The sequence below is a fragment of the Ranitomeya variabilis genome, chromosome 5 (assembly GCF_051348905.1).
Source record: "Ranitomeya variabilis isolate aRanVar5 chromosome 5, aRanVar5.hap1, whole genome shotgun sequence".
Classification (NCBI taxonomy): Eukaryota; Metazoa; Chordata; class Amphibia; order Anura; family Dendrobatidae; genus Ranitomeya; species Ranitomeya variabilis.
This window is the reverse complement of record NC_135236.1, coordinates 243,081,440-243,104,688: the sequence shown is the minus strand read 5'-3', so window position 1 is coordinate 243,104,688 and position 23,249 is coordinate 243,081,440. Positions and strand designations below refer to the sequence as shown.

Genomic DNA, 23,249 nt, shown 5'->3' with positions numbered 1-23,249 from the left:
ATCTATCTATCTATCTATCTATCTATCTATCTATCTATCTTAAACATATATAAAGATTGTTTTTCTAGCTGGACAACACTTCAGGCAAAACTGACACAACTTGTTATGCTTTGTACAAAGCCTGAGAGGGAGAAACGCAACATGGAGATACCCAACAGCTCTGGTCATAGGTGTTTATTTCCCATTCATATATGACCCTTTTTCCTATTTTTTTTTTGCCTCCTGGTAGGACAAGTCTTACATTTGGGCTATTTTGTCCACTGTGTAATTAAAGAAGCACTGAAATCCTGGTTTTCTCTGCTCTGTGCTCTTTAATTTCTGACTCAGCTGCTCCACGCCTACCCCCCACCAGGGAATTTTTCACTCATGGCTCATGACTCATACATGGAAAATTGACCTTCTGTTTCTACATAGTCATTTTTAATCACTTGATGTCGTACACCTAATGAAAAAAAGAAGAATTATCTAGGTAGAAAGGCAAACTGAATAATTGTAAATACACAGGGCTATATACAGGGCCGGTGTCAGCATCCGGGAAAGTGCCAGGGCCCTGAGCAGGCAGAGGCAGAGGGCACTAGCCATTGAGACACCAGCAAGCTATGGGAGCCCAATGCCAGTGCCCAAGAGTAGGCCCTCCCGCTGCTTGCTCAGAGCCCCGGTACATGCAATACTTACTGCGCTGTGGCATCTTCCACATCTTCTGACTTTGATGTTTTAGGTCTGAAAGTGCAATGGTGTCATGTCTGTGTGCACTTTGCGTAAACAGTCAGTGCAGCAAGCCGGAAGACAGCGACGCTGAGGAGTCTGGAGTAGAGCAGTGGCCAGCAAGGAGAGGTGAGTATTTCATTTTTTTTTCTTATGTTTGAAAAAATATATGGGGCCCATCATATACTGGAGCATAATATGAGGCCAATTATATATGGAGCATTATATGGGACCCATTATATATGAAGCATCATATGGAGCACATTATATATGGAGCATTTTATGGGGCCCATTATACAGTACAGACCAAAAGTTTGGACATACCTTCTCATTTAAATATTTTTCTGTATTTTCATGACTATGAAAATTGTACATTCACACTGAAGGCATCAAAACTATGAATTAACACATGTGGAATTATATACTTAACAAAAAAGTGTGAAACAACTGAAAATATGTCTTATATTCTAGGTTCTTCAAAGTAGCCACCTTTTGCTTTGATGACTGCTTTGCACACTTTTGGCATTCTCTTGATGAGATTCAAGAGGTAGTCACTGTGAATGGTCTTCCAACAATCTTGAAGGAGTTCCCAGAGAGGCTTAGCACTTGTTGGCCATTTTTCCTTCACTCTGCAGCCCAGCTCACCCAGAACCATCTCGACTGGGTTCAGGTCTGATGACTGTGGAGGCCAGGTCATCTGGCGTAGCCCCCTATCACTTTCCTTCTTGGTCAAATAGCCCTTACACAGCCTGGAGGTGTGTTTGGGGTCATTGTCCTGTTGAAAAATAAATGATGGTCCAACTAAACGCACACCGGATGGAATAGCATGCCGCTGCAAGATGCTGTGGAAGCAATGCTGGTTCAGTATGCCTTCAATTTTGAATAAATCCCCAACAGTGTCACCAGAAAAGCACCCCCACACCATCACACCTCCTCCTCCATGCTTCACGGTGGGAACCAGGCATGTAGAGTCCATCCGTTCACCTTTTCTGCATCACACAAAGACATGGTGGTTGGAACCAAAGATCTCAAATTTGGACTCATCAGACCAAAGCACAGATTTCCACAGGTCTAATGTCCATTCCTTGTGTTCTTTAGCCCAAATAAGTCTCTTCTGCTTGTTGCCTGTCCTTAGCAGTGGTTTCCTAGCAGCTATTTTACCATGAAGGCCTGCTGCACAAAGTCTCCTCTTAACAGTTGTTGTAGAGATGTGTCTGCTGCTAGAACTCTGTGTGGCATTGACCTGGTCTCTAATCAGAGCTGCTGTTAACCTGCGATTTCTGAGGCTGGTGACTCATGATGGTGATAAACTTATCCTCAGAAGCAGAGGAGACTCTTGGTCTTCCTTTCCTGGGACGGTCCTCATGTGATCCAGTTTCTTTGTAGTGCTTGATGGTTTTTGCCACTGCACTTGGGGATACTATCAAAGTTTTCCCTATTTTTTGGAGTGACAGACCTTAATTTCTTAAAGTAATGATGGCCACTCGTTTTTCTTTACTTAGCTGCTTTTTCTTGCCATAATACAAATTCTAACAGTCTACTCAGTAGGACTATCAGCTGTGTATCCACCAGACTTCTGCACAACACCACTGATGGTCCCTACCCCATTTATAAGGCAAGAAATCCCACTTATTAAACCTGACAGGGCACACCTGTGAAGTGAAAACCATTCCCGGTGACTACCTCTTGAAGCTCATCAAGAGAATGCCAAGAGTGTGCAAAGCAGTCATCAAAGCAAAAGGTGGCTACTTTGAAGAACCTAGAATATAAGACATATTTTCAGTTGTTTCACACTTTTTTGTTAAGTATATAATTCCACGTGTTAATTCATAGTTTTGATGCCTTCAGTGTGAATGTACAATTTTCATAGTCATGAAAATACAGAAAAATATATGAGAAGGTATGTCCAAACTTTTGGTCTGTACTGTATAATGGGCCCCATATAATGCTCCATATATAATGGGCTCCATATGATGCTTCATATATAATGGGTCCCATATAATTCTCCATATATAATTGGCCTCATATTATGCTCCAGTATATGATGGGCCCCATATATTTTTTCAAACATAAGAAAAAAAATGAAATACTCACCCCTCCTTGCTGGCCACTGCTCTACTCCAGACTCCTCAGCGTCGCTGTCTTCCGGCTCGCTGCACTGACTGTTTACGCAAAGGGCACACAGACATGACACCATTGCACTTTCAAACCTAAAACATCAAAGTCAGAAGATGTGGAAGATGCCACAGCGCAGTAAGTATTGCATGTACAGGGGCTCTGAGCAAGCAGCAGGAGGGCCTACTCTTGGGCACTGGCATTGGGCTCCCATAGCTTGCCGGTGTCTCGATGGTGAGTGCCCTCTGCCTCTGCCTGCTCAGGGCAGAACCTAGAATATAAGACATAATTTTAGTTGCTTCACACTTTTTTGTTAAGTATATAATTCCACATGTGTTATTTCATAGTTTTGATACCTTCAGTGTGAATGTACAATTTTCATAGTCATGAAAATACAGAAAAATCTTTAAATGAGAAGATGTATCCAAACTTTTGTTCTGTACTGTATATATAGCATCATATGGGGCCCATCATATGCTGGAGCATCATATGGGGCCCATCATGTGCTGGAGCATTACATGGGGCTCATTATATATGGAGCAATATATGGAGCCCATTGTATATGGAACAACAAATGGGGCCCATCCTGTATGAAGCAATATATGGGGGCCCATCATATGCTGGAGCATTATATGGGGCCGATTATATATGGAGCAATATATGGGGCCCATCATATACTGGAACATTATATAGGGCCCATCATATACTGTATGGAGCATTATATTGAGATCATTATGTATGGAGCAATATATGGAGCCCATTATATACTGTATGGAGCATTATATGGGTCCCATTAATTATGGAGCATTATATGGTGCCCATTATGTATGTAGCCTTATATGGGGTCCATTATTCTGTATTGATCATTATAAGGGGCTCATTATACTGTATGTAACATTATATGGGGTCCTTTATTCTGTATGAATCAATATATATGACACATTATTCTGTATTAAGCAACATATGAGGCACATTTTTCTGTATGGAGCATTATATGAGGTCCATTATTCTGTATGGAGCACTATGTGGTGCCCATAATACTGTATGGAGGTCTATACTGTCTGGATTCTGAGCTATAGATATTACTCATGTAATGTAAGAAGTTAGTGAAATCTTTGGCATTGAACTATACCTATATTTCTCTGGCGTATCTGTGTATCATGAATTGTGGTATGTGTTAAAGAGGTGCACTTAGACTCTTTTGCCTGGGGCCCATGAAAACCTGGAGCTGGCCTTGGCTATAAAATATGATGACTGTAATATATATTAAGAGGATAAATATTTTGATGTGAGCGCTTCTTTAACATTACTTTTTCTATGAGAACAATGCAAACATGAATAATATAACAATATTATCTTCTCATTATATCATTAGCATATTATGACGTGCATACATCTTACTGATAGAATATGTATTTAGACCTTTTTGAATTTGGCTTTGATTTAAATAATAAATACAAGATGCCTGAAATATACAGACCTAAGCATTTGAATGAACTCTTCCTTTGTGAGGACTCCAGTTTCATTAACATCATGCATTGAAAACATAAATTGTAACTTGCTTTCCACAGAGCCTAAAAATAAAAATGTATAATCACATAATGTAGGATGAAGCAGGCAGAAAGCTTGATAAAAAAAATGTCATGCTGAAACATCGAATAATAAAATATAGAAGATAGAATATGGCTATAGTAATTAGCGTTTTGTATTAACTTGTCTGCAATTTAACACAATACCTATTATGTTTTATTTTCTTTATTTTTTATTAATTGTACCTAAAGTCACCTTTAAAATTAAAATACCATATTTTTTGGACTATAAAGACACACCGGACCATAAAATACTCCTAGGTTTTAGAGGAAGAAAATAGAAAAAAAAAATTGAAGCAAAAAAAAATGTGGTCAATTCTGTACTAATATCCCCTATCCTGGCATATATGGTCCTCTCATTCCCATCCTGGTATCCATGGCCCCCTAATCCCAATCCTGGTATGCATGGCCCTCTCATCCCTATCCTGGAATGCATGGCACTCTCATCCTTATCCTGGTATGCAAATTCCCCTCATCCCCATTCTGGTATGCATAGCCCCTTCTTCCCTATCCTGGTATGCATGGCACTCTCATCCCTATGCTGGTATGCATAGTCCCCTCATCCACATTCTGGTATGCATGGTCCCCTTATCCCTATCCTATGTGCATATCGTTCATCCCCATTCTGGAATGCTTGCCCCGTTATCCTCATCTTGGAATGCATGGCCCCTCATTTCCATCCTGGTATGCATGGTCTCCTCATTCCTATCCTGGTATGCATGATCCCCATCAGAAAAACATTAAAAAAATAAACCATTAATCTTAACTTCCCTGCGCTCTGTCCCAGCATCCTGTTCTGACGCAGCATCTTATTTATGTTTGTAAGCAGCGCATGGCAGTGACATCATGAGCTACTTACAAACAGAGGACAGTTGCCAGAATTGTCACTGCTCTCAACGCCGGGACTATGGGGGTAATGCAGTATATATTCATCTTCTTTAATAACTGGTACAGTGTTATCCGCAGTCAGCGGGTGATCACATATGCCCACTACTAAAGGGAATGAATATTCACTGCTCTTCCCTTCCATGGGCGTGGAGAGCAGTGAATATTCATTCTCTTTAATAGTGGGCAGACATGATTGCCTGGCCGCTGCAGGAAGCCGGCAGCTGCGACTACTTTGCCTGCTATGAACGATGAATTTTCACTGCTCTCCCCACCCTTGGGAGTGGAGAGCAGTGAATATTCATTCCCTTAAGTGCCAGGCACACTTCAGAGCCCAACAGTTGCAGGAAGCCGGCTGCTCTAGATAACAGCGTATCTGCTATTAAAGAGAAATGAATATTCACTGCTCTGCACTCCAATGGGTTTAGAGAGCAGTGAGTTTTCACAGATCTTTAGCAGCAGTCACAGGAGTTAGCCGCAGGAGCTGCTGCTCCGCCGCTGCTACTGCATCACCTCCCTATCCACAGCCATAGTAAGTACATCTAGACTATAAGATGCACCCCCCATTTTCCTCCAAATTTTTGGAGGCAAAAAGTGCGTCTTATAGTCTGAAAAGTACAGCATAGGTTCCATTTTATTTCAGCATATTGTTTCTGTCCTCCACATCAGTCCCAGTCTCTCATGTGCCCACCCCTAATCTAGTACGCATGGGGGTCTTTAGTTACTAGGCTATAGTTATTTTGTAAATTTTCAGAAAAGCCAATGCATAACAGTATTAACAGATGATGTTGGAGGAGAGAAGGATTGCACATGTTTAATTACAATGCCTGATACTTTTGCATTCCAGATCACTAGTTGTTGTCACCAAAATTGTCCTGATATATACTGTACATCTATTGAAAACTCATACAAGCTTCCTAGAGTACATGTGAATGGGCCATTGGAGAGAGAACTTTTAATCAAATTAGTATTTCGCTAACTGCTATGTAATGTGTATAGTAGGTTATATAATATAATATATAATGTGTATGTGTAGCTTAAGCCAAGTCTAGACCGCAAATTATGTAATCAATTCATGTATTGTACAATTTTAAAGCCATGTTTGGGACAGGTTAGATGAGCATGATTTCCTGTACTTTTTGCTTGCACAACAAACTGCACAAGGAAAGCACATAGATCAATGTAATTGAATAGTTAATTCTCATCAGCAATTTTCTACATGATCAATATTTTAATTTTACTTTTTCTTCTTTAAAATGCTTTTATACGTTCTTGTCAAGTAATTATGAAAAAAAACTCACTCTTACCTTTTAGTAACATACACAGTATATGACAGAATTCTTGAAAGGACAGGTAGCCATTTTCATCCTTGTCAGCCATGGAAAACATGGCTTCTACAAAATGGGCATTAGGATCGAGCCCTAATGATTCTGCAAACTCTTCTCTTGACAACTCACATTTTAGAGCTTCTGAAATGTCCCTTTTGGGAATGACCCCTGCATCTCTCCTTTCAATGTCAAACACCTAGGAGAAGGGATTACATTATTATACTCATTTTAATCATAAAACTGGCCTTAAAATATTACTGCAAGTTGGAACTGAACTGTACTGTAGGATATTGTAAGGACTGTAACCAAAACTAAATATAAGCAAGAACTTAGAGCCAGAAAATGTAGGTAATCTGTAGAGTGGTGCAAACTCCTGATACTGTACTTACACTTACAAACAAAAGTTGTCAATGCGGTTTATAGTGACAGGTGACCTGCAGAGCTCTGTGTCTTACATTCTCTCACTTAATTGTTCGATTTTACTTTAATACATGTATTTTAACATTTCCCCTAAAATATAGAATACTTAAAATGTCTTACATGGGAAAGAGAATTTCTGAAAAACATCTCCAGTATTTCTTGTCTCCTTTTCTTGGAAACAGATTCTTTTAAGAGGTCTCTTTCTCGTAATGCAGTAACATTATAGGAAACTTCGTTTTCAGCAAAAAATTCCTTAAGCTTTTGGATGAACCCTGTTCGATCTACATTGTCATTAAAAAAGAGGACCTGTGGTACAAAGTAATTTAGAAATAAGCATAAAGGCAAAAATATATGTGCTTTAAGAAACATTTATTACTTAAAGTAGTTGTCCAGCTTTGGAAAAAAGAATTTACACATTTTACTAATGTGGCACCATATCTGTTCATCTGGTTTTGCAGATCATTTTTATTCAAAGGATTTTTTTTTCTGTTTTCTAAGTCTGGAACACAGTGCATTTTATAGTTTATGAAATGGTATCCATAATCTTACCAGGTCATACTCTTTGGGAATTTTCACACGAGCAACTTTGCTACCATCATTATTTGAAAGGGTGACTTCTACATTCTGCTGATGCTTAAAATTGATTGTCCTGGTCCTAGTTTTCTTGCTATCAACAACCTTCATTATTTGGTTTGGATGCAAATTAATGAAAACTTGTTGTAAAGGTTCCTCCCCACCACACCATTCTGAGGCTAGAAAGACAAGTTATGTAGAAAAATAAAACATTGTCAATTAAATTGTACTGATGGAAAATAAAGCAATGATCAAAAGCAATCAAGAAGAAACAAACTCCTTAGCGCTGATGCAATTGTGCCTTTTTTCATTGCTGCTTCTCCTTACGTGGTGGAGGCGCTATTGTGTCCCTTCAGGTACAGTGACTTATGTAGGCAAAAATGAAGCGTCAGTTATAAATAACACTTAACTATGGCGACTCTAATGCAAATAGAGTCCCCTGAGGAAGCGACGGGATTTACATGCGAAACGCGCATTGGGGTTTGCGACCCAGGATCTACACAGGACGCCTGCACACATATGGGTAAACTTATTTAACTATGTCTGTTTGCACAGTATTTATGACTAGATTATGATGTGTGGGGAACTTATACTCGGTTTAATCACCGCTTGCCACTGATAGCAGGTCCCATGTGTATGATAGTATTTACTGGTATGCACATGACTGGGAAGTAATACGTATTGGTTTCACCTGTGTCCTGTTTTATCCTGGATCACTCTTCTGATGTATTTAGGATTTAGTTGCTAATTGTTACAGATTAATTATTTATTATCTCATGGTACATTTTTATGTATGTGATTCTTTGAAATAAAATTTAACTTTTTGTGAACCTACATTGGCTAGTTTTGACTCTTGGTTCTCCTTTATATTACAGTGACTTATGTGTAGCTTCTATTTTCCCTCAAAGAGGATCTATCATCAGGAAAAAAGTGGCCAGTTGTTGCTTTTTGTTCATTCCCAAAGTTCTCCAGGGTATGCCATTTTTTTTTAATAAATCTGCATTTTGGTTATAGATATACAGGCTTTTTAGTGCTAATCTTGATGTCTATACTAAAGAGGTGTGTCTCACAGGATCATCTTTGGGCATGTCTTTAGGCGGTTCTGCATTATTTCTATGTGAGCTACACACCCTTGGCAAAGACCATAAAATTAGCATTAAATATATATGCCCATATGTCTGGAATTGTAATGCAGATTACAATTTGTAGAAAAAAAATTATGTCATAATTCAGGGGTGCAGAAGGAAAAAAATAAGATTGGCCGCTTTTGACTTGGTGAGACATCCTATTTAAAGAAGCACTCCCATTAAAGTTTTCCTTCTCTTAAAATATTGCAGTCATCATATTATATGGCATTGTGTACTTACAATTGCTCATTTTGCCTTTCTACCCAGCTAATTGTTCTCTTTTGTTTGCTCCATATAGAAACAGGATATCTTGTACCTGCATTTATCATTCCCCTCTTTAACTCCTGACCCAGATGCTCCTCTCCTCTCTCCTCTCTCCTCCCCCTCACCAGGAACTTTTGCATTGGCTCATGACTCATACAGGGAAAATTGACCTCCCATTTCTACATAAAACTTAGAATTATTCAGCTAATTAGTTTTAAATTACTTAATGTCATAGATCTAATGGAAAATAGAAGAATTAGCTGGGTAGAAAGACAAAATGATTGCAAAATTGTAAGTACACAGTGCTATATAATATGATTATTGCAATATATTAAAAGGATAAAAAATGTGATGGTAGTGCTTCTTTATCAATGTACACTAGTTCACGAACAATGAACTCTAGTATGTATCTGTAGTATGTATAAAAGAGCTACAATGTTACCAATCCTTATCCTGTATGTTACCATACTTATGTGGATTTAGTACCATTCCTCTCTACAGACACTGTGCACTATACTCTATTCAGATCCTACGAAGTATCTAATCAAATAATTCACTTTAGTGGAGAGATCATGGCACCTGGGCTGCACTTGTGTAAATGAAGAATCCTCGTTGGTAAAAAATGATGGTTCTTATTACACAATGCATGTTGGAGCCGGACTGACGCCTGTTTCAAGGAAAAAAACTCAAATGTACACATTTTTTTTACCTTTAAAAAGGCTCTAGTTTGTTGCTGAAATACGTTAGTGTAATAAAAGCCTTCATTGTATACCATTGAGGATTCTTCATTTCCACATCTCAGCCCAGGTACCAAGATCTCTCCACTAAAGTTAATTACTATCTGGAAGAACTTGTTCTCCAGCCACGGGGCTGAAGCCATGGATTCTAAGGCTCTTGTTCACAGACAACTACTCCTGGTGAGCACCACCATCACGCACACTCTCATTTCTCTTGCGGTAGTGCTCTATTATGCGCTTATGTCCCAACCAGACTTCGCCAGTGAATAATTGTAACACATTATTTATATTTTTATAAGTAATACATGTGCAACAGCTCATTACCTGGAAAGCCTTCTCTGTTATTCTTATTACTAAATCCACGGCCTTCAGTTTTGGGCTGCATCTTGAGGAAAGTGTGCTTTCGATATTTTGCAACCAACAGAGCAATAATTAAACTCACTGAAAAGAATAGAATATATGGAAAATCAAACACCAATTTGGGGTGACAACAACCTGATGGTATTGGCTTCATGCAGTGATGATAGTGATATCTAGTTCTTAAACAGTTTTACCTATAGGAAGACAACAAAGAGCCGCAATTGTAATTCCAAATCCCACAGCACATCCTTCAAAGTAATCAGTAACCATAATAGGGACACACTTCTCCATATCTTCAGACTGTAGCTGTTTGGGTTGAGGACATGGATCATCTGAGTAAAGAAATGCAGTTAATTTTTCTTTTGTGCTTATTAAACTATTTTCCAGCTGTTTCAATACAGAAGTGAGTAGTATATTACATTATTATAAGGTAAGCACATACTATATTATATGATGAAGGAGTTTTCTGCAAAAGTAATCTGAAAATATCTTCTGCAGGAAGATCAGCAGAGGCTATGAACCGTTAAATATGATGTCAACACTGATGATATTTACAGACATGTCAATGGAAGAATTTTATTCATGTGCAGGTAAATTATAAAAAGCATATTTATAATCATATTTTAATATATTATTTTTTTCTAAACAATTCAAGGTTTGCAGGTGCTGGATTGTTGGCCAAGTAACTATACAGCATTTTTTAAATTCTGTGTAAGAAGAGGGTTGAATTTTTTTTAAATTAAAAAAAGATGTAAATATGAAAACTTTTTTTTTCCGTTAACAGTGCATGTCTTTGTTTGCATACATTTTACTAGTCCAATTTGACTACTACGATAGTATACTGCAGCATTCTGTCACATTTTAGTTTCTGTAAGTGTATCTATCAACTTAGCAAGTTATGTTCTTCTTAGCAAGGTTTTAAAAATTGGAGTTAAAAAAATTGTCCAAAGTTAAAGGAATGGTCCGAAATACTGATTAATTTTCATCCTAAGTGAATAATCTAATCTTTTTTCTAAAACACTTTAATGTGCACAATGAGAGTGCTCCCTCTCCGGCTCAGATCAGTAGTAGTGAGCCGGCAACAGAGCGCATTGTCAGTGTGCGTTGTAAGAATATACTCACAAACAATTCCCTCGCAAGTGACGTCACTTATAGTGTAGTGCAGTTACTCATGCAGATGTCTGGAAAAATTGGTCTGATCTCCGAATGCAATGGTTGGACTGGTCATGGCTTTCCCGACCTGATCATACCAGTCTCATAAAAATCTGTGAAGCGTTCATGCTCCGGTCGGGAGAATGTGGCCAGTCCGTGCATTGTGCGTTAGAGGTCTGTGCTCAGACCGACTTGCATGGACGTTTCCATGAGCCTCTTAGAAGGCTATAATTTGTGGACAATTTTTACATTTTTCAAACATGAAACCCATTTTGACCCTGTTGGGTTTACTTAGCTTTTATCAAACACTTGTGACTGCTTATGTGTAATAATCAGAATCTAAGTACAGAACTTTTTTTTACTTTTACTTAGTTCATCTCCCAATGAAATAACACTATTTTTTATTATCTAAGGGGAATAATTGTGGTTATTGATAAAAAAAATCCTTCTCAATGTCTTAATCATAATGTTTAAATTTTAAATTGCACCCGTAATAGAATGATTTCATTAGGACTTAAAATAGCTTCTCAAGGCAAAATAATTTAAAGAATCTCACTGTTTGTCCAGTGGAAGACATTGTTCTGCGTTATGTTATCCAATGCATCAGCGACCGCGGCGAGGACATCATGAAAGTTAGTGTTTCTTATCTCAGATATTTCATCCTCTGTAAATAAACTACACACCAATTGCATACATCAGCGTATTGTTAGAATGACAAAAACAACAGTGTTAGGAAATGATTGCTCATTGCAAAAGGTTGCATGTTTAGGGTTTTCCACAAGCTGAGTATTACATACTAATGGCTAGTAAAAATCCACTTTAATGACGTGAAATAGCATTTTACGTCCCATGATTTTACTGAAATATAATTGTGTTTTTTATCTCTTTTCTAGGATTTTCCTTAACCACAGTATGTCACATTTCTACACATTGGATACATAAAAATGTAGGAAATCTAGGAAAATATTCCTCATACAAGTATTCAGTGTCATTGGATAAGAATATTTAAAACTACCTTGAGTTGAAGTGAAGAAAGATACTCTATAATAATAAATAATAATAATAATAGTAATAATACTCAAACAAGCCACTTGTTTTTACCCTCAACATGTTTTCTAAGAACATTTATCATCCATCAAAATATTCATATTTTATGCAATATAGTTTTAGCACTTGTCATCTACCTCACCTACTTGAACCTCTGCCAGTAATTTCTTGGGAAAGTCCATCCCTTGTATGTGCCCTTTTAGTCATAGTAATATTTACTAACATTAAATCTGTGTGACTAATTTCTTGTTAAATTCTGGTTATCTTAAGTGATGGATTTGATTTGTAGTAAATACATAAGGAAATTATTGTGAAGCAATAAGGAAGTACAGATAATAATGCAAGTCCTTATTTCACACCAATATAGTTGTGTTATTAAACTTATATTTAATTTTTATACTAATTCAACATCTGACCGCATGATAATAACAATAATAATAATAATAATAATAATAATAATCACTTGAAAATTTGTAACTTCCCTTACTTCATCTTCTCCAGTTTAGATGGATAAAAGTCTGTGAGACATCATCACACTATGGGCTTGTGCACACGAACATTAAAATTGGACCAGTGCTATCCATTGTTTTGACAGATAGTAATTATTCCCCTGTTATTCTATGGCTCATGCACATTTCTAATTGTTTTCCTCAGATCCAGACTGTCCGAGGAAAAAAATCACAGCATGCACAAGTTGCATCCGATTATTGTCTCGCACTCTGCCATTCATTATTATGGGTTCATGGAAAAAATCGGACTGCACTTGGATGACAACCAAGCGTGGTCCGGTTTTTCACGGACATCCCAAAAAATCAGATCACACTTCGGAGTAAACTTTGATTAAACTCTAACCAGAGTTTGATCAGAGTGTGATTAGCATAATTGAACAGATTTTCTTGGATGAGAGAAAAATGGTAATATGATCCTAGCCTTATATATATTATCCTAGCCTTATATGCTTATACTGTATGTATTAGACTCAGGCTAGCATACATTAGTTTGGCAGATGCAAGTAAATAAAGAACCAAAAGCCAAAACATTGGAATAATCAATTTTCACATCCTGATCTTTGTCTTCAAAGGAGATAAGCCTCCGCCAAATTTGTCTGTGCTCACCACTTGCCTTTTATAACATATGCACACTTTACTTATCTATTTGTACTCATCAGTAATGTCAGATAGGTGGAAAATGCAATGACATTTTAATGCTCTATTAATAAAAAATATATTCTATCTGTATAGGTACACCCTCATTTTGATAAAAAGTTTTCCTTTAGGAGACAACAGTATAAGCACAATATTAACATTGTGTGTCTATGTGACCTAAGCTTTCAGTGATATATTTGCTTACTCATTAAAACTGTGGTCTTTAGATGGTCATATCATCCACCCTGGACTTTATTCCAAATTTGATCATTCCAATCATGATCATTATCAAGCAGCTATATAAAACTTAGATGACATCATGTGATAATGGACAAACAGCTGTATTATTGCAGCCTGTTCGAATATCCTATTTATACACGTGACTAGCATATGATTTTACAATAAAGTTTTACAGTTAACAACCTAATGAAATACTTACTCATTTTTGACATTTTCAAACCAAAATCTGTCTCCTTCTCTTATTCGAACAAACTGACTTAGAATTATTTTGGATATAAGTTCACCTGGGCCTCCATCAATTTCTGATAAGATTCCGGGAATAAGCTCCAACTTTTCAATGTCATTGCCATACAATTCTTCAAGCTAATTTATAGAATGAAAGGACAATTTATAACTATCTGCCAATTATATATAACCAGTTATAGTTTAGACTCAAAGGTAATTGCACGTGTTTGTCTTGAAGCTAAGCTAGAAATGCAATCAGGCTTTTACTGGACGTTTTCGGGTCCTGTATATAAATATCCATTATTTCCTGGAACGAGCACCCTCTAGAGTTGGGGTCCCCAACTTGTAGCTCGTGAGAACATATAGTGTGGTTCACAACTGTCTTCCAGCTTGGTCTGTTAATACCAGCTTTAGCAAACAACTTTGAAAAGAAAGTTTCGAGATGGTGACTTTTGTGAACAGCCCTGCACAGAAGAGTAGATCTGGATCATGTATACTGGTGGGGAGGAGAGGGTAAATACAGTAAACTGAAGATAGGATGGTTCTGCTAGATAGATGGATGCATGAGGCTAAATGCAATAGTGTGGTACATGTGCATGATGCAAGAATACCGAAAGGGAGTAAACTTGCAACCCCTGGATGTAAAAGTATTGCCTGTAAATGAAGGAGGCACATGGTTTCAGTAGGCAAGTTTTGGCTGTCTTCATTTCGAGACAGTGATGTTCCATTGTGTAAGTGAGAATGGTCTTGCTGAATGGGACTCACGATCATTTCTCAAGAGTGAATGTGGCTCTCAAGGTAAGAAAGGTTGGTGACCACATGGGGACCACTTAAACTTTTGCGCTGACAGACTACTCCTATTAAAGAAGTTCTCCAGAAAGGGATGATAATGAAGTAATATAATATCACACAAAACAAGTGACTTATCCTCTTTTCTCAAAGGTTGATGATAAATAGATAAACATTTCACAGCAACCCAATGATAATCAGTACAGTATCTGCCATCTCATGTCCCCATAATTAAAAATCTGATTAATTTTTCTCTTTGTACAAAATGATAGCAAATTTATACAAGTATTATTAATCGATGTACATTGTAGAGGAAAAGTTCACTAACCTGTTTACTTATGTTTGAATTAGTGATATTGATCCAATCTATAGCGGGAAGTCCATAATGTTTTCTCAATTTATTATAACTAGGGAGACCCATGTCTCTCCCACGTAGGATACTAGTAGCCAACAAGTCTGTTCGAGAATATTTAATCTGTCCATACCAGTAGTCTAAAAAACAGGAAATCAGTTTCAGTTTTTGTAAATAGTACCCTATTACTATTAGTAAAAAGATTGCTGGTACAAGTCACAGATTGCAGTAGGAATAACAATTCTTCAGATTTTACCTCTTAAATCTGATACTACAATGTGATCTTCTTTCTCGGCTATTTGAGAACACATGCCCAGCAGCAAATGATCAAAATCATCTTTGGACTTCAGATTTGGGTTCTGAGAAAATATAGAGAAAATAAAATTAAGTTTTCTCATGAGAGGCATTTATTCTTCGTTATATTTGGAATGCTATGAATGAAAAAAGGAGCTACATTTCTACTCACTAGTGGTTGGATGTTGATCGGAATAGGAGATCTCCATCATGGAGATAGATGTGGGAACCTGCCCTGAATAGAGTGGGCTCAGCTTCTGAGTTCACTCCATACACAGCAACCTAACACTCCTGTATATGTACATTGTGGGTAGGTGTAATATTTGCAAGAGATGCAGGATAGAAATGTTATAATGCCCGACATATAACAAAAGATGTACCAGAATTGTTTTTTCATAATAAATACATGTATTACTAAAACTAACAATACAATGTAATATAATCATTAAATAAAATATTTAATTGGTATCACAACAATGCACATTAAAATAATAAATTATGTCTAGATACTAGCAATAAGCATATTGATTTACAAGACCCTGGTCTTGTAGCACAACAGTATTCCGTTACCAATGGGTGGCAGCACTGCGAATCTCGTCCTATGTGTTATGATCCCTGGTTCCATTTTTGATTAGCAGCCTGACACAACATCATTTGTGTATCACTCGACAATGATGTCATGATTATGCTAGAATAGTTTATCAAAGAAGTTGACCAGAATGCAGACAGGTAGGAGGAGGTTCGCCGCCAGCAATTAAATAATACTGATGTGGTTTCTGCTAATTTATTTGCATATATCACTTGTGGACAGTGCGGTGGCTCAGTGGTTAGCAATGTAGCTGCAGAGCTGGGGTCCAGGACTTAAATTCCAAGGAGTTTATACTGTATATTCTCCTTGTGCTTTTGTGCATTTCCTTAAGGTTCTCCGATTTCCTCCCATACTCCAAAGACATACTGGTGGGGAATGTTGATTGTGAGCCCCAGTTGGGACAGTGATATCAATGTTTGCAAAGCGCTGGGGAAATTAGTGGCTTATTTAAGTGAGAAAATAATTTTCTAATGGACATTTCAAATACATTCTACTTTCTGTAGAATCTAACTATCTAGTTGCCATATCTGCAAGTGACAGCAGGAAATGCAATGACATAATGGTCCTGTTGCCCAACAAAGTATATAATGCACTGAGCCCACCTGTCGAATCCCGTGGAAGTGCTTTTGAGAGTCTCCTATTTGTCAAGGAAAATATTGTTAATTTGGCATAGGTATCGTTATCCTTGTATGGCAGATGTCAGCAGACTTTTTTTTTTCACTTAAACACATCTTCCGACAGTTTCTTTTAACATGTCCATCTTTTCAGTTCATTTAAAACTTACTTTCATATTTCATCATACTGACCTTTCTGCTCCAGTAATTGTTGCACAAGCGAAGTGCAGAGGAAATTCCACCATCCAAATTCGTCACATTAAGAAACTGACAACTTTTATCTCTAGAATGATATTTAGGTATAGATTAACAGTGCACATAAAATAAATGCGTACATACAGTAAAACAAATATCAAACCAAACTGTTTTATTACTTTATTTACATCTTCTAAAAAAAAACGCTTAAAGTAATTCATACACTATGTATAGTCTCATAATCATGGAGATTCAAGATGTATCTCTGTGGTTTTGAGGTGATACTTACCTCTTATACTTTTGCGTGAATTCCTTTGAATCCAGTTAAATTTTTCCTAATTCCAGTTAGAATCAGAATTTTCAGCTGATGTTAATTTGAAATTGCTACTTTTGGTTTTAAAAAGCATGGTTTATTAAAATTTTTTGTATGCTATGAACAAGAGCTATACACAGCTGAGGAGAAAAGATAGCGCAAAAATAGGGTCTTATGCGGTAATAATAATCAAGGATATTATCAATATATAGTATGCTAACCTGATCCCCCATTGTGTGGCTGCTGCAGGTCCATGGGTGATTTCACAAGAAAATATATAAAAAATGGAACGTTTGTGGTCTGTATCCGCATTGCCAGCTGATGAAGGAACGTCAAATGCCAAAGATAATGTAAAATAACTTTTTTATTTTTCTAAGTGTTTCGAAGTGTAGACTGTTTCTTCTTTAGGAAGCAAAAATCATAACTATATATTTTTTGTTTTCTGAAGAAGTGGGTACACTTTGAACCGCTTGGAAAAAAACACGTTATTTTACATTATCTCTCACATTTGATGTCTCTTCATCAGCTGGCAGCGTAGATAAACTAAAAGTTACCTGAGTATTTAGTTGTACTAGTTATACAAGGCTGAGCCCGATGATTGAACTAGTGTCCAGAAATACACAATATTGTTTATTGGTTTGTTTTTTTCTTTTCACAGTTAATGCAGTTTGTTTTTAGTGTAGATGACAATAGAAGTCAATGAATCATTTGCTAAGAAACCCCCAGCCATAAAATATTGGCACAAATGAGTCCTTTATGGCAAGCAGTCTTTTGTACTGCTTTAAATAAAACTTAAATTACTTTCATTTGAACGTCATACAGTAAAATTCCTATAATGTAGCATCAATGGGACCTGGTACAGATATTTGGTAAAATTAAAGAAGATATCTGGGACTTAAAAAAAGGCATGTAGCTGCTAACAGAGGCAACTACCTGCCTGTTGTACCTGATGCTGGTCAATGACCACTCCTGCCTGAGATCCAGCTACTATCAGTCAACAAAGCAGCAGTTTCTCTTCCTGTTGACAGGGCGTGACTACTGGGGTCATGCTGATTAACAGTCCTCTCTCTGCTGCCTAATTGGGGAAACCAGCTGTCAATCAGCATGAAATCCCACCCTGCCAACAGGAAGAGAAGCTGCTGCTCTGTTGACAGGGAATAGCTGGCAGGAGCGGTCAATGACCAGTATCGGGTGCAACAGGTAAGTAGTTGCCTCTGTTAGAACTACATGCCTTTTTTTAAATCCCAGTTATTACCTTCAAACTGTAAGTTGAGATTCTTCATAAAGAAAGCACAAAAAGAAATTTTAACATATAGAGGCAGTTTCATCAAACAATTTACACCAGAAATCTGTTTGAAATTTCACATTTGCTTTCGCAACTCATAATTGCACTACAGTTTTGTCGCTGTTTTTCTACCCCAGTTCTGCCACTTTTTTGGAAAAATTTGGAATTTTAATGGGATATGGTATGGGCCAACACATTCTTTATAATTTACAGCTCATAAGTGATGTGAACAAAGACAGAAAAGTACTCCTATCTGTGACTATAGTATATCTTTTTAATGCTGTCTCATGGTAGCTAAATGATGAGAAAGCATTTGGATGCACATATCTCTTAATTAGCTTCCTCACCTCTTACTCCACTGTATCCAGGTTTAAAAATAACATGCAAAAAACCATAAAGCAAATCCAAATGGAATCCTAGACCAAAACAAAAAACAAAAACACAAGGATCCCTAAAATATAACTTTTAATAATTAAAGTTAAAACTACTTAGTTCCAAAATTGGGGACATCACAGAATGCAGAAATACAAATAACCACAGGAAGGACAAAAAAATAAAAGGAACTAACTGACCCCTATCAGGTGCCCTATTACTGTCCACTACATGTCTGCAGAGGTTGGCACCCTAAGTTTCTGCGGTTGGCGCCCCCGCTCCACGAAGACTGGCCCTAATAGCCCTAAAAACTCCCTGTGATCCCTAATATTTTATTACCCAAAAACAAAAAGCAATATAAAAAATTAGCAAAAAATGTGTGAAAAACATAATAGAAAAAACTCAGAAAAAACAAACTCAACAGAAAAACACAAGAATGTTTTTAGCCACCAGGCCAAAGCCCTAAATAGGGTAATCTTATATTATACCAATGTTTGGGCAGAAAAAAGGAAATCATTAATGTCCCATTTATGCAAAAAACTCAATTATGGAGGACCACTCTATATTAGTACTGACATATAATTCTCACATAATAGTGAGGTCAGCCAAAGATAAATGCAAGAAACCCTAATTGTCAGAGTGGTTTATTTTTAGAGTATAAGATAAAAACATATCCCAAGGAGATATACACATAGTGCATCATTTAGTAGTTTCAATGGGAATATCCCATCCAAATAAATCAATCAATAAGCCATATGGAACGCTTTTACTCATCTGATTTCATGAATGTCCCTCAGTAGCGTTACGGATATCCATTCAGCCATTGGCAAACATCTCCATACAGGATAATATCCCTTATAATACCCAACGCGTTTCCCCCCCGTGGAAAAACCGGGGGTTCATCAGGGGGTATTGACCGTCCAAATGATAAAAGGGTAATAGAACGCCGCTCATCTATACAATATATAACCTGCCCTCTTACCGGCTTCATTTTCATGTGGGATTAGTCTCCACCCACCGATATGCGTGCAACAATCCACCTCATTGGACCGCAAATGCGTTCCAGCCCACATAGATGACGTAACGAACGAATATGTGTGGTGACACATCCCGAAACAGCACATGCGTCGCATGGACCGCAAATGCGCTCCATCATAGCCGGGAGACTCCCTCCGCAGATATCGCTGCTATATGGGCGACAGACTCGTCATTGCACCACAAATGCGTTCCAGCCCACATGGATGATGTAGTGTCTGATCAAAACTGCGGGGACGGTGCTTGCATACACATGGACCGCAAATAGATTCCAAAATAACGAGGAGGCCGGGCGGCTAAACCCCGCCTCTACTCTTCAATAACATATAGAGTCATAAACCTGACCTCACCGGCATATAGAAGTATAGGACATATTAACAAGTCACAGGCATCACGTGCTGGAATATTACACGGAGTATATACACCAAATAAAATACTTATTATGTATCCACCCAGAAACTCAAAAATTAGTGCCCGTTAGTCAAAAAATTGTTCAACGAGAGACAAGGTGGATCTATTTTATGGGGTCGGTGAGTCCTTCTGGCCTCAATGAACAGCTGTCCTTTGTGAGCTTTATCTAACACTGTTGAAGTGATATTTTGCCCCTGCCTGGGTGGATTGTGAAACCCTCGGAGAAAATAAATATGTCTATATTTGTTACATTGTAGTTCTTTTTTTGTTTTTATGCTTAATTATATTATCGCCATCTCATTCTTTACATTATGACATGACATGAGATATAGTCGCATGGATTGCTGCGATTGACTAACGGGCACTAATTTTTGAGTTTCTGGATGGATACATAATAAGTATTTTATTTGGTGTATATACTCCGTGTAATATTCCAGCACGTAATGCCTGTGACTTGTTGATGTGTCCTATACTTCTATATGCCGGTGAGGTCAGGTTTATGACTCTATATGTTATTGAAGAGTAGAGGCGGGGTTTAGCCGCCCGGCCTCCTCATTATTTTGGAATCTATTTGCGTTTCATGTGTATGCGTGCACCGTCCCCGCAGTTTTGATCAGACACTACGTCATCCATGTGGGCTGGAACGCATTTGCGGTCCAATGACGAGACTGTCACCCATATAGCAGCGATATCTGTGGGGGGAGTCTCCCGGCTATGATGGAGCGCATTTGTGGTCCATGCAATGCATGTGCTGTTTCGGGATGTATCACCACACATATTCGTTCGTTACGTCATCTATGTGGGCTGGAACGCATTTGCGGTCCAGTGAGGTGGATTGTTGCGTGCACATCGGTGGGTGGAGACTAATCCCACGTGAAAATGAAGCCGGTAAGAGGGCAGGTTATATATTGTATAGATGAGTGGCGTTCTATTACCCTTTTATCATTTGGACGGTCAATACCCCCTGATGAACCCCCGGTTTTCCCATGGGGGGGAAACGCGTTGGGTATTATAAGGGATATTATCCTGTATGGAGATGTTTGCCAATGGCTGAATGGATATCCAAAACGCTACTGAGGGACATTCATGAAATCAGATGAGTAAAAGCGTTCCATATGGCTTATTGATTGATTTATTTGGATGGGATATTCCCATTGAAACTACTAAATGATGCACTATGTGTATTGCTCCTTGGAATATGTTTTTATATTATACTCTGGGGTTACCACTCTTTGAATGTTTTTCTTGTTGCAAGTAAAAATAAACCACTCTGACAATTAGGGTTTCTTGCATTTATCTTTGGCTGACCTCACTATTATGTGAGAATTATATGTCAGTACTAATATAGAGTGGTCCTCCATAATTGAGTTTTTTGCATAAATGGGACATTAATGATTTCCTTTTTTCTGCCCAAAAATTGGTATAATATAAGATTACCCTATTTAGGGATTTGGCCTGGTGGCTAAATACATTCTTGTGTTTTTTTGTTGAGTTTGTTTTTTCTGAGTTTTTTCTATTATGTTTTTCACACATTTTTTGCTAATTTTTTATATTGCTTTTTGTTTTTGGGTAATAAAATATTTTTGATACTATCTATTAGGGATCACAGGGAGTTTTTAGGGCTATTAGGGCCAGTCTTCGTGGAGCGGGGACGCCAACCGCAGAAACTTAGGGTGCCAACCTCCGCAGACAGGTAGTGGACAGTAATAGGGCACCTGATAGGGGTCAGTTAGTTCCTTTCATATTTTTGTCCTTCCTGTGGTTATTTTTATTTCTGCATTCTGTGATGTCCCCAATTTTGGAACTAAGTAGTTTTAACTTTAATTATTAAAAGTTATGTTTTAGGGATCCTTGTGTTTTTGGTTTTTGTTAAAAATAACATGTAAAATGCTATAAATCAACCTGCTAAAATATTTAGGATTAGCTTTACTTCATTTGTTTTTGTAAATTTAATAATTAAATGTCTAACTGCTATCCATGTAGCAAAAGAAATGTAGCATGTAATCCATGGTCAGCCAGAGTCGGAGAAACTTTTACTTAGCTTGTCCTCTGCACTTGTAGAGTGGACTCCATATGATGTTTTCATACACTAATGCTGATGGAAAATCATAAAACTAAAGAATGATTTTGCTTTTTTAATCATAATGAAAGACAATACCTCATATAAACTCCTGAAGGCATCATGGTATATATCATCTGTGCTGTTAGTGACAAAAATTCTGGAGATATGCTTGGATCCACATGTTGGTTGTACCCTAAAGCATGAAAAAAAAAGTAAATTTATAGAGGATAGCCACAATCTAAAATCGTTATTAGAGTCTACCCTTAATGACATTTGATTAACCATCCTTCCCATCCAACTCTGACAATCTGAAAATCACAAAAACAAAAAGTATTACAATTATTTTCTTAGTTTTTGTCCTTTTTCGTGGATTTATTCAACGTGTTTCAAAATACAAGACTTCTTCATCAGGAACACCACAATATGATTGATTGATTTATTTCATGTTATTGTGGTATTCCTGATGAAGAAGTCTTGTACTTTGAGTAAATCCACAAATTAATGGCTACATATCTGGACCTTGAATCATTCAGCAGCACAGATTAAATCCACGTTTTACCCATTTTTTATCTCTGGTTGGTCACAAGTGAACCGGAGGACCTGCTGCAGCAGCATATCTCTATGAGCCTGTCTTTTGGCTAAATCTGGGGTGTAGAATCTGTTCCTTATAATCAATTGTATCTCGGATTAGACCCTATTGCGCTCTTTTCTCCAGCAGCACTTTTCAAAACAGTTCAAGAAAGGTTACGGGAGACATTTGATGTCACCAGGCAGCACATTGTTAAATGACTTTGGATTTTCTCATATAAATCGGAATTAAATATAGAAACTAAAGAAAAACTACTTTCCTTCAATTCAATGCCCTATAACCTAAACAAAAGCAGCATTGCCTGTTTTTTATGTTGTAAAGAAACTTTACTGTGCTTGCTTTATATACTTACACTGATTATGTTTGAAGTTTTAATTATATAGCTTCACGCTACATAAAAGGCTATAATTGTTTTGCAGTTCACTATGACAAGGCTA

General features: G+C 37.4%; 1 protein-coding gene across 2 annotated transcripts in view; it reads right to left on the bottom strand.

Moving 5' to 3' along the window:
- Window positions 1-23,249, bottom strand: part of LOC143775606 (dual oxidase 1-like) — a 72,831-nt gene that overhangs the window by 21,193 nt on the left and 28,389 nt on the right. For both annotated transcript variants that reach the window (XM_077263944.1, XM_077263945.1), the window contains 12 exons: window positions 22,320-22,416; window positions 16,743-16,833; window positions 15,310-15,412; window positions 15,030-15,193; window positions 13,887-14,050; window positions 11,812-11,930; window positions 10,298-10,435; window positions 10,068-10,184; window positions 7,592-7,794; window positions 7,163-7,348; window positions 6,602-6,818; window positions 4,301-4,394 (listed from right to left, as the gene is read on the bottom strand). In XM_077263944.1, the coding sequence (XP_077120059.1) occupies window positions 4,301-4,394; window positions 6,602-6,818; window positions 7,163-7,348; window positions 7,592-7,794; window positions 10,068-10,184; window positions 10,298-10,435; window positions 11,812-11,930; window positions 13,887-14,050; window positions 15,030-15,193; window positions 15,310-15,412; window positions 16,743-16,833; window positions 22,320-22,416 (1,693 nt within the window). The remainder of the gene's footprint in view (window positions 1-4,300; window positions 4,395-6,601; window positions 6,819-7,162; window positions 7,349-7,591; window positions 7,795-10,067; window positions 10,185-10,297; window positions 10,436-11,811; window positions 11,931-13,886; window positions 14,051-15,029; window positions 15,194-15,309; window positions 15,413-16,742; window positions 16,834-22,319; window positions 22,417-23,249) is intronic.